General features: G+C 40.7%; 1 protein-coding gene across 4 annotated transcripts in view; it reads left to right on the plus strand.

Moving 5' to 3' along the window:
• Window positions 1-13,947, plus strand: part of CPEB2 (cytoplasmic polyadenylation element binding protein 2) — a 119,458-nt gene extending 105,511 nt beyond the window's left edge. For all 4 annotated transcript variants that reach the window (XM_075858238.1, XM_075858221.1, XM_075858231.1 and 1 more), the window contains 6 exons: window positions 2,710-2,880; window positions 3,065-3,154; window positions 8,306-8,424; window positions 11,127-11,241; window positions 12,612-12,793; window positions 13,479-13,947. In XM_075858238.1, the coding sequence (XP_075714353.1) occupies window positions 2,710-2,880; window positions 3,065-3,154; window positions 8,306-8,424; window positions 11,127-11,241; window positions 12,612-12,793; window positions 13,479-13,706 (905 nt within the window). In that variant the 3' untranslated portion in view covers window positions 13,707-13,947. The remainder of the gene's footprint in view (window positions 1-2,709; window positions 2,881-3,064; window positions 3,155-8,305; window positions 8,425-11,126; window positions 11,242-12,611; window positions 12,794-13,478) is intronic.
• Window positions 13,948-14,163: the final 216 nt, after the last annotated feature.

Genomic DNA, 14,163 nt, shown 5'->3' on the forward strand with positions numbered 1-14,163 from the left:
GTATATGTCCTTAGAACGTACACACGGATGGATTCATTTGTCCTTGTCCGCATCATACATACTTTTAGTTTTGCGTCTTTGGGTATATATTATAGTGTATATTATGAATGAAACACTGGAGCTAATGTATCAGTCTGTCTACACCAATTCAAGTTGCATTAAGAAGGGAGTGGTGGTAAAGAAAATACATAGAGACTTTAAAGCGAATCTCCACCTTTTATCATCATGTGGTTTTTAGGTTTAGAATCCTGCACTGATTATTGTCATAATTTATCTTTATAGGGGTTGGAGCTTTGTTTTACGATACAAAGCTCCAAATCCCTTGTATAGACATAGATTTAAAAGATAACATGCTGACTACCTGCAGTCCCCACTAGAGGGCGTTTAACAGCTTAATGCAAACTGTTGTTAAAGGGAACCTGTCACCATCATTTCACCTATTAAACCAGCAATACCTGGTGCTAGTGAGTGAATTTTTTTTTTATGTAACCTATAATCATCTTCTTAGTAGGCTCTGTAGCTTTAGTATTCCGTTTTTAAGTGTTCCCGCACCGTATGCTAATGAGCATAAAATGTCATATTCAGTCGAAAAAGAGTCCCATCTTCATTCCTCAAGCCTTTCCGAGTTAACCCCGCCTCCTTACTTCTGATTGACAGCTCCTTGCCTCCTCCAAGCACACAAGAAACTCCGTGCTTGCACATTGATGACCTGTTCTGGTGTGTGCGCACAATGGGACATCATAGCGGCGCATGCACAGTAACTAGATTTGAGGCCCGGACGAAGCAGGGAAGGGTGTTGGACCATACATGATGGGTGCCTGCGCGCTATCTCAGACGAGATTTTGGCCTTTAGGGCGGTTTTTGGTGGTGGGCGGGCATAAGAAGGCGAACAAACGAGACTGCCAGTTGGTTACCATAAGAAGCAAAATTTTTGTAGACCGTTATTTATGGTTGGAGGAGTTTAGAAGAGGGCATAACGGCAATGGACTTTTGACAACCACGGCCAGCGAGGGGTGAGTACAGTTCAATAGGTAAAATGCTGGTGACAGGTTCCCTTTAATATTGAGTTCCTTGTATAATAGTATTCAGTAAGCTCCCTCTAGTGGTGGCTGCTGATATCCAGTTTGTTATCTATGCCTATGCAGGGGATTTGGAGCGCTATATGTGTATGTATATGTATATATATATATATATATATATATATATATAAACAGCTGCAACTGCTATTAACATATATTAACATATTTATCAGTGCATAAAAAAAATAGTGGGTAAGCTGTTTTCTGTTTTTTTTTTAGTTTATTATTTTGTAAGGTATTAGCGATGACATGAATCCCTAGTTGACGTGTTATAAATTTTGCTCTACCTCACTATAAATGTACAAGTGCGTGCTCTTGTAAAATTGTCACCTAGCATTTTCCATGACAACGCATGCCCGCTATATAAGTGATCGTAATGTAATTCATCATTCAGTCAGGCTACTAACATCAACAAAATCTCCTGACTGTAATGTGAGGTTCCAATGGTGGCATTTATTATAGTACTGACTATTGCAGCATTTTGAAGCTTTGATTTATGGCCTCCTTTGAACTATACGTGTCCCTCCTGATTTAATGTAATGAACCTTCCCGCTAGAATATAATTGAGTGCTGCAAAACTGGGCGCTGTCGTTGCTTTTCTACTATTGGTTCATTAACCTTTTTAAGGAATGATCTGCAATGTTTTGCTCACCTCGGCATCCACCGCGGATCTGCTGTATACAATTATATTTCTATTTACAATGACTGATCAAGTTTCCTGTTATTCATATGGTGCCAACATGTTCCTATGTGCTGCACACGATCCTTGTTCCCAGGGGGCTCAAAATATATTTACCCTTCCTCACTCATACACATGGTCTTAAATCATATAAAACCAATTACCCTATATGTGGGTTTTTTTGTCGGGAGGTGGGGAAAATCTAGAGGAATCCCACATGGTCAAGACAATGGTTTTGACCTTTGTGACACACAATCCTTATGTCTCATTGATTTTGCTCCTTCATTAAAAGATTGGCGAAGAGCAAGCGAATCCAGACACGTTTATAAATCAGCAAGATATTACATTTACTTCCTTACTTTCTCTAGTCCCTATTCTTTTCCTTAAAAGGGTTATCTAGTTTAGACAACACATTCTCAAACACCCTATTAAGGAATTTGTTAATAGAGGAGGAACCCTGTGTGTCTCTGGAGGACTCAGCACATCTGTATATTACAAAGACAGAGCTTTGATTTCAAGAAGCACAGTGTAATGCTTCATCTCCACTGTGGAGGCACTGCAGGGAAATGAAACACTTTCTGCTACTCACAGATTTATACCCTAGCTGATCAGCTTATCATCAGGGGACCATTCTAGGAAAAAAGGATTGTCCAAAGTGGACAACCCCTCTAAGAATCAGTATTGTAATAGTCAGACCTGGAGTAGTAAAGAAAGTTACATTTACGTAATACTAGAATGGGGTTGGAAAGTGACAACTATTTTTCCAAGACAGAAATATGTAATGAGCAACTTCCCTGACTATGGAGAAATAAGCTGGTGCCATATAAAGAAATTAATATTATTTTTATATTTTATAATATATTTTTTAGTAATATTATTATTATTATTATAATTATTATAACTGTATGCCCCTTGAGGTAGCCATTTAAATCTTCCCATTTTTCCCTGCAGGTCGCTCCTCTCTCTTCCCAATAGATGACGGTTTGCTTGACGATGGGCATAATGACCAAGTCGGGGTTCTGAATTCACCCAATTGCTACTCTGGACATCAGAATGGAGAGCGAATTGAACGCTTTTCAAGAAAGGTGTTTGTTGGTGGACTTCCACCTGATATAGATGAAGGTGAGATAGTTATAGTCGAATTTCCAAAGGGGGAGGGGTGTTCACACCTTTTTATGCCAGTCTATCGCCATTGGCGAACTGAATTATAGAAGTATAATCAATAGTGTGTTGCCTTTTTTAGTCTCCACGTGTTACATTATGCCATAATCTGGAAAATGAAAAGCTTTTTTGTGTTTCTCTTCAGATGAGATCACTGCCAGTTTCCGTCGGTTTGGTCCTCTGGTGGTAGATTGGCCTCACAAGGCAGAAAGCAAATCCTACTTTCCACCAAAAGGTAATGTTTTATTCATACATCAAATAATCTGGTTGCAAGTAAGGCTTCATTCACATCTGCGTCAGGGCTCCGTTCATGGGTTTCGTCGGTGCTTTCCGTTACGGGAACCCATGAACTGAATCCAAAGTGAATTAGGGCGGGTTCACACATAGCGGAATTTCACTTAAATTCCGCTGCGGACACTCCGCAGCGTTAATCCGCAGCGGAGCCGTTTCTCCATTGACTTTCACTTTAATTTAGCAGTGTTCGTTTACACGATGCGTACAATTCCGCTGCGGAGCATAGGCTGCGGAGCGGAATTTGTTGTCCGCAGCATGCTCTGTCTGTTGCGGAGCAGTGGCGGACTGGTTGCGGACTCATGGCGGAATTTCTCCATTGACTTCAATGGAGAGTCAAAATTCCGCAATGAAGTCCGCAGATGTTATGTGTGCTGCGGAGCGTATTGTTTTTACTACCATGACATTTCTTCATTCTGGCTGGACCTATGTATTTCTAGGTCTACAGCCAGACTGAGGAAGTCAATGGGGCTCCCGTAATGACGGGAGCGTTGCTAGGAGACGTCTGTAAATAGTCACTGTCCAGGGTGCTGAAAGAGTTACGCGATCGGCAGTAACTGTTTCTGCACCCGGGACAGTGACTACCGATCTCAATATACATGTATCTGTAAAAAAAAATATAAGTTCATACTTACCGAGAACTCCCTGCGTCTGTCTCCAGTCCGGCCTCCCAGGATGACGTTTCAGTGTAAGTGACGGCTGCAGCCAATCACAGGCCAAGCACAGGCTGCAGCGGTCACATGGACTGGAGCGTCATCCAGGGAGGTCGGGCCGGATGCCGAAAGAGGGACGCGTCACCAAGACAACGGGCGGTAAGTATGAATTTCTTTGACTTTCACTAGGGAAAGTGCTGTCCCTTCTCTCTATCCTGCACTGAATAGGGAGAAGAGAAGCACTTTTCCTGCAGTCCGCAGCGGCCAGTCCGCATCAATTTTCTGCACATTTTGTGCAGATCCGCTGCAGAATCTGCAACGCAGATTCTGTGCGGCATTGATGCGGACAGTTGCGGAGGAATTCCGCCATGTGTGGTCATGCCCTTAAACGGAAAACATAGGTGACGGATCCGGTGCAAATGGTTTCCGTTTGTCACCGTTGTGTAAGGGCTCCGTTGTTTTAACGGACTGAATAGCGTAGTCGACTGCGCTATTCATTCTGTCAAAACGACGGAGCCCTTACACAACGGTGACAAACGGAAACCATTTGCGCCGGATCCCTCACAATTGAAATCAATGGTGATGCAAACAGAAACTTATGGTTTCCGTTTGATTCAGTTAAATTCCTTTCATGGGTTCCCCTAAAGGAAAGCAGCGACGGAACCCATGAACAGAGCCCTGACGCAGATGTGAACGAAGCCTAACACAAAGGACACATAATATATAAGGACATATTTTGTTTCCTCAACGATGGAAGATGCAAAAAATTCCTCAGTCCCTCAGCAACCCGGGAGACGCTTAGACATTTGTTATAGAGACCGAGGACCTGAGGCCACACACTGGCTGCTGTGGGAACACTATTGTGTGTCTGAGATACAACCTGCTTATGAAAGCGCTTGACCGATCACTCGTGCCGATAGACATACTGTAGGCGCTATTGACATGACAAAGATGTAATGACCGCTCTCCATTATCTCGCACTGGATATCTGCACTGGATTTTGAGGGGAAAATGGAAGAAAAAAGATCTTTAAAAAGCCCCAGGCAGTTTTCTCAATATATGACATGTATCTGTCTGCCCACTCCCTTTAGATTCCTGCACCAGACTCTCGCGATGTCACCTATTAACCCTTTAATGGCCAGGCCATTTTTTTTTTTCACTTTCATTTTTTCCCTCTTCACATTCCAAGAGCCATAGCGTTTTTCTTTTTCCATTGATATAGCCGTATGAGGCCTTTTTATTAGCTGGACAAGTTGTCATTTTTAATGGCACCATTTAATGTACCATATAATGTAAAGGGAAATTATTTTGTTGGGTAGAATGGAAAAAAAAATGCAATTTCCCCATTGTTTTTTGGGTTTCATTTTTTACGGCGTTCGCCCTGCCGTAAAAATGATATGTTTACTTTATTCTTTTGCACCAAAAAGAAGAACCAAGGAGTCTCTAAGTCAAAAATTACATAATCTTTTTATTTGACAATATTACACTGTTTACAAAAAACAAGTTTCTAAAAATGAATCACAAATAAAAGCATGGCCGCCACATGGGTCAATATACATCAGATATGGTCATATATGTAAAGACACATTACAGTATACCTCAAAGACAACAATATAGGTAGTGTGATGTAAATAGGATGAGGTATACAGGCTACAGGTAATATGTTAAACTGCTTCAGGAAAACGGTAAGAGGGATGAGACTCCCATGTATGGAAAATGCAAAAGAGAACAGGACTGAGAAACAACGTGTTATAATGTCCAAAAAGAAAAACTCAAATATGTGTAAATATCGGGGAGTTGTTCATGCATATATAAGAGAGCCCAAATACCATGAACCAGTAAACACTGAACCAAGGAGCACTATCAAAGTACTAACCCATGTAGCTGAGACTCCAAGAATGGCGGCCGGCCCCAACGCGTTTCGGCTTCCGCCTTCCAGACGAAGGCGGAAGCCGAAACGCGTTGGGGCCGGCCGCCATTCTTGGAGTCTCAGCTACATGGGTTAGTACTTTGATAGTGCTCCTTGGTTCAGTGTTTACTGGTTCATGGTATTTGGGCTCTCTTATATATGCATGAACAACTCCCCGATATTTACACATATTTGAGTTTTTCTTTTTGGACATTATAACACGTTGTTTCTCAGTCCTGTTCTCTTTTGCATTTTCCATACATGGGAGTCTCATCCCTCTTACCGTTTTCCTGAAGCAGTTTAACATATTACCTGTAGCCTGTATACCTCATCCTATTTACATCACACTACCTATATTGTTGTCTTTGAGGTATACTGTAATGTGTCTTTACATATATGACCATATCTGATGTATATTGACCCATGTGGCGGCCATGCTTTTATTTGTGATTCATTTTTAGAAACTTGTTTTTTGTAAACAGTGTAATATTGTCAAATAAAAAGATTATGTAATTTTTGACTTAGAGACTCCTTGGTTCTTCTTTTTGGTGCAATATATTTTGGGAGTACAGTCGTAAGTTATAAGGGATGATATACATAATTTGTGCCAGATGATGCAGCATGTATGCCCTGTATATAGGATTTATTAGTTTACTTTATTCTGTTGGTTAAGTTTATTACAGAGATGCTAAATTTATATAGTTATTTTTTATGTTTTACTACTTTTACAAAAGAGAAACATTTTGTTAAAAAAAATAAATATATATATATATTTTGTCACCATATTCTGAGACCCAGGTTTCAGAGCGCTGACTATCACGCTCCTCTGCCCTTCCCATGTCCAGGAACGCCCCACTGCAGTACAGGGGCTAATTTACATATCAGGCACCAATAATAACGGCACCCATATCTCCAGAATGGGGTAGTGAAAGGTTCTCTTTAAAGTGGACTGTCTGGTGACAGATTCCCATTATATGCTGCCATTGTCAGAGTAATGTGTTGTGATAATAATGGATTGTGACTAATTGTGTAAGCAATTTCTACCTGAAAACATCTCACGCCTAATTTTCTTAAAGAGGAGCTGTCAACACCCCTGGTTTGTCAGATTTAGTAAATACTTGTATTCCCCATGATATAATAACTCTGGAGCATCTTTTCTTAGAACTCTATGTTGTGCCGTTCCTCTTTCATTCCTCCTAGAAATGTAAGAATAAATTGAGAACTGGGTGTTACCAGTTGGGGGTGTGTCCCTACACAGACTGACAACATCCAATCAGTGCTGACAGAGTGAGACTGTAGGGACACGCCGCTTTAACAAGAGAAATGGTAACACCCATTTGTCAATTTATTCATACATTTCTAGGATGAACAACAGTGGAACGACACAACGCAGAATTCTAAGAAAAGATGCTGCAAAGTTGTTATTTCATGGGGAATACAAGTTTTTACTAAATTAGACGTGTCGGGAGAGGCGACAGCTCCTCTTTAAATTAGCTGAAGGTCCAAAAGGAATCATAAAGTAGTCATATATTTTTGACACTTCTATCTAACAGAATATGATGTCATCAGTCACCATTTTAAAACATGATGTCATTTTTATGGGCACAAATTCTGATACCTTATTGCAGTCTCCAGGACTTAAATGATGCTGAGGTTTTTCGAAAAGGAGGATAGCCGTGTTCAGAGCTCAGTCTTACCTACTAAGCTATTGTCTCCGGTTTCACTCTGGAAGGCAAACTTTTGTCTTTTGCATCCAGGAAAATCTACTGGAGCAATTGTGTGACACTATTTGAATAATCCCTAAACTCGAGGTGACTGACTTGCAGGTTATTTTAAACATTTCAGTTTATAAATAACAGATCCATGTGGCCTTTTCAGGCCGGAGGACAGCTGCCGAAACTGGAGAGTAGAGACTTGTAAAAGCATTGGGATTTTATTCACACACCACGGCCTGAATTTACAATACAAAGAGAGTATGACTGTGTCAACAAGGACTATTGTTCTCAACTTTTACTACTCCTCCTATGCGGTAGATGTGGTAATTGTGGGCACCTCCTATGGTTCCCATGGTTAGAGGGGGTCCATCTTTGAACTACTTCTCCTGACAGATAGTCACAGCTGTTTCCTGCAGCCACCACTAGAGGGAGCTCACTGCATACATATTTTTGCCCATTGAGTTCAATAGTAGCTGTATAAATCCATATGCACTGCCCTCCCCCCTAGTGGTGACTGCAGGCAGACAGGGTTTTATTATTTAATTCTATGACTGTGTGAAAGGAAGCAGGGGAGTTGGAGCTCTACGTGGAAAAAAACAGAGCTCAAACTAAATACTATAAATGATAAATATGTTACGAAGTTACTGTGGACAATAGGACATATGTCAGAACTCTCAGTAGGGGGTTGGGTCCATCCTAAGTTTTGCCATGTATATATATATATATATATATATATATATATATATATATATATATATTTATATATATATAGTTTTTGTTATTATATTAAGTTATGTTTTTATGTATTTTTGCTGCAGGTTATGCATTTCTCCTCTTTCAAGAAGAAAGTTCGGTTCAAGCACTCATTGAAGCCTGTATTGAAGAAGATTCAAAACTTTATCTGTGTGTTTCTAGTCCCACCATCAAGGACAAGCCAGTAAGTATATACAATAATATTCTCCAGGCACTGGATGGAATATATCAAAAAGTTGCAAATATATATGAATAGATTTACCCAGGAGACTTAGATAAAACAAATCCCCAGAAAGCTTAGAAGCTCAGTATTGATGGATTTTATTTAGTTTTCACTATACGCTGCCATGCATATTGATCGTTGCCTTCTTGTTTGTTTGTTTGTTCAATACCAATGGTTGTCAGGGGATGGGGAATTTCACGGTTAGAACTAGAAGTACAAGTTTAGCTGCTAGCAAAGGAATTGTCACTGTGGGTAAAAGAGAATTTTTAGTTCTTATATTAGGTGCAAGTGTTTCAACAAACTATCTATACCCTTAAAAAGACTTTTTGTCATATATCATATATTTAACATTGTGCCATTTCCTTAAAGTAAACGAAACACCAAATTACCGAACCCAAATAGATTAGTCCTTGTTTCCCGGGTACCTAACAAGTGCTTATAGAACATAACTTTATTTTTACCAAATGATAAGCACACACATATTATATTAAAAATACCAATATGGACTGATTGTCCAAGCATTCATGTTAGTAATGTCACTTGACTGTATATCAAACCCTGTTGTAGATACAATGCAACTAAGACACCACTAAGTGTGTTGAATGAACAATTACAGCGGCTGCAGTCTGTTTGTATTAGGACACCAAATTTCTAATGCTCGGAAGCCGAGCGAGTGGTGCACAGGCTCAAAAAAAAGTCTTAAGAGTCTATATACCGCGCACTCGACTTTCCGAGGAAACAACTGTGACATGTCAAAAGTTTTATAAAAGTACAGGTACACATTAAAAAAATGTAAATAGGTGCAAAGTGATGTGCCGATTCATTTCTTAATATATCTTTATAGTGGTAAGCGCACCGTTTTTCTGGTATAGAGCTTCAAATCCTGTGAGTTAAATGATAAAATTCTCCAGTTGCCTCTAGGGGGAGCTAAGGAACTACTGCATACTGATTTATTATTAAACTCAACGTATAAATAATGTGCAGTATGATCCTAAGCTCCCCCTGGTGGTGGCTGCAGGCAGACAGAATTTTATAATTTATTTGTATGGCTACACTGGGGAGTTTTAATCTCTGTATAAGAAAAATAACTAGCCCCAGCCACTATTAAGAAATTGATCAGCACAGAATTTTGGACTAAAAGGTGTCCGCGCCTGGTTAAAGAGGAGAGGTTGCCTGCCCAAAAAACTGCAGCTGACATCTCAGTTACATTGTCGGCCCCTCACAGATTCTGGAGCTTTTTTTTTTCTTCTCTTCTAGCCCCTACTTTTCTTGATATATCAAAGCCGTTAATTTTGGCACCCGATATACAAATGAGGCCTTTGACTGTCAAGTGGGCGGATAACACCAGTCACTTGCCAAGGAGGCGTGAACCTTGCAGTCCAATCAGAGTGAGATGTCAGCTGCAGTTTTTCGGGAAGATGACAGGTCCTTTTTAAGATAAATTGACCTGAGGTGCCAAATATAATTAGAAGCATTAAAGTTGTTATCCAGAGGCAAAGAATTACTGAGCATTGGTTTCCTGACATAATAAGGACGCACTTACTAATATAGTTGTACTTTTAATTCTGCACAGTACGACCAGATCAAAACCCGGTCACGTTGTCCTGGAAGCTGTATAGTTTCCTCGGTTTTGGTGACATGCCGACACAGTGCTGCCTCCGCCTCCAGCGTGAACCAAGGAGAGAGTCAGTACTACTCCTGCCGATATGCATGGTACCACCGCCGTCTTATACACCCTAGACAGTTACTGAGCAGTGGCTGCCCATTCTCTCCATACACGGCATGTGTCACCCATACAGCGGTTGCGGCTAATAATGATGGTGATGACAGCATTAGACCGATCGCCTGCCGCTCCACACAGTACACACTCCACACTCCGAAGAAGCCTCTCAGGCCATAGCTGTCACACGTCACCACCAGGGCCGAATTCAACACTTTCTTCTGCTACTCTGAATCCACTCGTCCAGTCCTTCCCTCTCTCCGTGGCTTGCTCTGCCGACTAAAACTGGGGGAGGCAGCCTTTAGTCACACGAAGCAGCATCGGCAAGCCACCAAGAAACCTATACAGCTTCGACATGACTGAGTTCTGATCTGGTGGTACTGTGCAGAAATAAAAGTACAACTATATTAGTAAGGGCTTTCTTATTATGTTAGGAAATCAATGCTCAGTAATTCTTTTCTCCGGATACCCCTTTAAGTGTTGACTGGGTTATCAAATACAAGTTACACAAGGTTGCAGACTGACTGATCGGTATAAGCCAAGATGTAGACGTGACATTATCATGTCACCTGATTCCATTGTCCAAGTCTTTTATAAATCATACGTGTCTTGGCAAGCCTAATGGTGCCCTCACCTGCCTGCGTCTATTGGGTCATAGCCTAATTCAGTTTATTCTGAGCATATGATTAGCTGTTTGGATTTTCACGTGTAGTTAGAGTGCAACTCACTCCAGACACAGACATTTTAAAGGAGTACGTCTCCTAAATGTATCTACTGAGATGTTATAAAGACACGTCAGAATAATCTAGTGTAACAAAACCTGTACGGGTGGATTATTTCTACATTTTGTGATTATATGTATGTGCTGTTTCTAATGGCTCAACAGGCAATATATATATTGTATTGGGCAAGTAAATCATTTTATAATTTCTATGTAAAATAGGTTCAGATTCGTCCCTGGAATTTGAGTGACAGCGACTTTGTGATGGATGGGTCACAGCCACTTGATCCCCGAAAAACAATATTTGTCGGAGGAGTCCCCAGACCACTGAGAGCAGGTAAAAGTATCACTTCTTCCATGCAATGGTCTCCAACCTGCAGTTCTCCAGTTGTTGCCTAGCTCCCAGCATGCTATGCTAGCCTGGGAGTAGAGATAAGCTCATTTACCCGAAATTCATTTCAGCTCTGATTCCATTGAATCGGCCATTCGTTTCGGCCATAAATTCACATCAAATACCCCAATTGCCCTGACAACTCGTTTCTGAATCGATGTCTTCTAGGACGGTATCCAACCCCTTTCAAGCTCTTTAACGCCAAGCCAGCATTAGTAGTGTCATCCACCTATACCCCTCATGATTGGCTGCGCTAGAGCGAGGGATAACTTTCTTACGTATTGTGAAGGCTGCCTGGTCCTTTTTTTAATCTGAAAAAAGGCAGGCAGGCCGCCATTTTGCCACAATTCGTGCACCGCCAAACCAAAAAGTTTCGGATTGCCGACTTTTGGGAAGTTGCGACTAAATTTGATTTGTGTAGAATTATTACTGTCATTTCTGCCTGCGAGTCATTTGGGGAGTTTTAATTCTAGATCCGCTGGTGGACCTCTAGTTTATGACCTTCCTTCATGTATTATGCATATCCTAAGATCTTTTGCAGCATGGTATGTGATATCATGCTGTATGTGATACCATTAATGGTGCATTTCAGTCAGAGACATATTTGTTTACTAGAGACATCACATCGTTTTTTTTTTACATTTGTATCAGAGAAAACGTGTTTCTGTTTTGCATAGGCAGCAATGAACAAAACCCCGATTTCCATGTCTTTGTTCTAATCTGTCTGGAAGAAGAGATTGTGGTAGCGCTGTATATATTAGCGAGCCGTCTGCTTCCACCCACTCACCCTCTAAACATAGACGTTCTGCAGTGTGACAAGGAGCCGTGCTAATAATATGATCAAACATTTGTTTATACGCTAAACTCTATGTTAAGACAAAAAAGAGAAAACACTGTCAAGACAAAAAAATGTTTTTGGGATTTTAAGTAAAATCACAGCACATCAAGTTTGAAGAGGTTATCTGGTTTTGAAAACCCTTTTTAAAATATCCTATTAGGGAATTCAGGAGCATCTCTTATTCTGGAGGCCCTAACACATCCTTGCATTACATAGTTTTCAATGACAACGGTGTAATACTTCTTTTCACCTGTGGTAGCGCTGCAGCAGAATTGAACACTTGTTACCAGTTTCCCCTGCAGATTACCGCTATGGGTCAGAGCAGTGGGACACCCTGTGATCAGCTTATCATTACATTTTAAAGGGATTGTGTAAAGCAGCATGGGATTGTAAACACTATCGAGAAGCATGGAATCCAGAAGGGGTAGAGAATCCTTTCCAGTCCAGGCTGTTAATCCGTTTATTCTCCTTTCTTCAGTGGAACTGGCTATGATTATGGATCGTCTCTACGGGGGAGTTTGCTATGCAGGAATTGATACAGACCCAGAATTAAAGTATCCAAAAGGTGCCGGACGTGTTGCGTTCTCCAATCAGCAGAGTTACATTGCTGCCATTAGCGCTCGATTTGTTCAACTTCAACATGGCGATATTGATAAAAGGGTAAGTGATGATTGTTGTCCCACATACAGTTATGTCGTAGACTCAGGGTTGTCAGTCTGTTAACAATTAGGTATTTAGGGGTCTGTCCATGATGTCTTTGTAAACAGTATGCCAGACCATTTACGCAGTCATCCCACACAAACCCCATAGTAACTAACATTTTTTGTCTAAGATGCTTTCCTCTAGAATGAGTGCTTCTTTTGTCCATAGGCTGTGTCTGGTATTTCAGCTCGGTGTCGTTTAATTGAACAGGACTGAGCTGCAATACCACACACAGCCCATGGAACAGAGCGGTGCTGTTTGTAGAAGAAAGCAGGCATTTTTTTCTAATCTCATACAACCCTTTTAAGTTATTAGGGGGCTTATGTGGGATGTCTGGATAAGTTGTATAACATATTCTAAACTCGTTGCAGGTTAAGTTCAAATTCCATGCGGTTTCCTTCAGCTCCATCAACAGGGTACAAATTAATTTATAGCAGCCTATTTTCAGGATCCATAAACGGCTGTATCTGGTTGCTGAGGCTGGAGGAAAACCAAATGTATTTAGTATTTTACTGCAGCCAGTTCATTACTTTCAGTAAGAATATAATGATCCCTACTGGTATTTGTTTGCCATAGATGGAGAGGGACTGGTGGTTCTGGATCAAATAATAACGTAAGAACTTTGTCCATCTTGTGATCACAGGTGGAGGTGAAGCCATACGTGTTGGATGACCAGATGTGCGATGAATGCCAGGGTGCCCGCTGCAGTGGGAAATTTGCTCCGTTTTTTTGTGCCAATGTCACATGTCTGCAGTATTACTGTGAGTTTTGTTGGGCGAACATCCACTCTCGCGCCGGGCGGGAATTCCATAAGCCACTGGTGAAGGAAGGAGCCGACCGACCTCGTCAGATCCACTTCCGCTGGAACTAAACATGGCTTATCTACCACTCACTGAGAGAAGGGTGCATGCGGCTTATTGTGTTTAAAGATACTGACCTGCAGAAGAAATAAGTGCATTCTTCTGCTTTTCACCCCAGTCCTCTACACATGCATCTGTATCAGCAGCCAAAACACTAAAAGCCTCTTGTTTTTTCACCAAAACCCCACATCTCAGGCTTACTAATTCTTTGTGATAATTTCATGTTCAATTTTTTTTATATTTTTTTTTTCTTTTATATGTAATGCTGAAATTAGATATGGGAATGTTCTGCATAGGGGCAACACAGTCTGCTGCTATATAAATATATATATCTATATAGATGAAGTGTGCACTTATTTCTAGACATGGATTTTTAACTTAAAGCCCCAGTTATTTACCAAAGGTAGCAATTAATAGTTAAAAAAAAAAAAAAAAAAAGGAAAATGTCTGCTACTAAAAGATTATTTT

This window comes from Rhinoderma darwinii, chromosome 1 (assembly GCF_050947455.1).
Source record: "Rhinoderma darwinii isolate aRhiDar2 chromosome 1, aRhiDar2.hap1, whole genome shotgun sequence".
Classification (NCBI taxonomy): domain Eukaryota; kingdom Metazoa; phylum Chordata; class Amphibia; order Anura; family Rhinodermatidae; genus Rhinoderma; species Rhinoderma darwinii.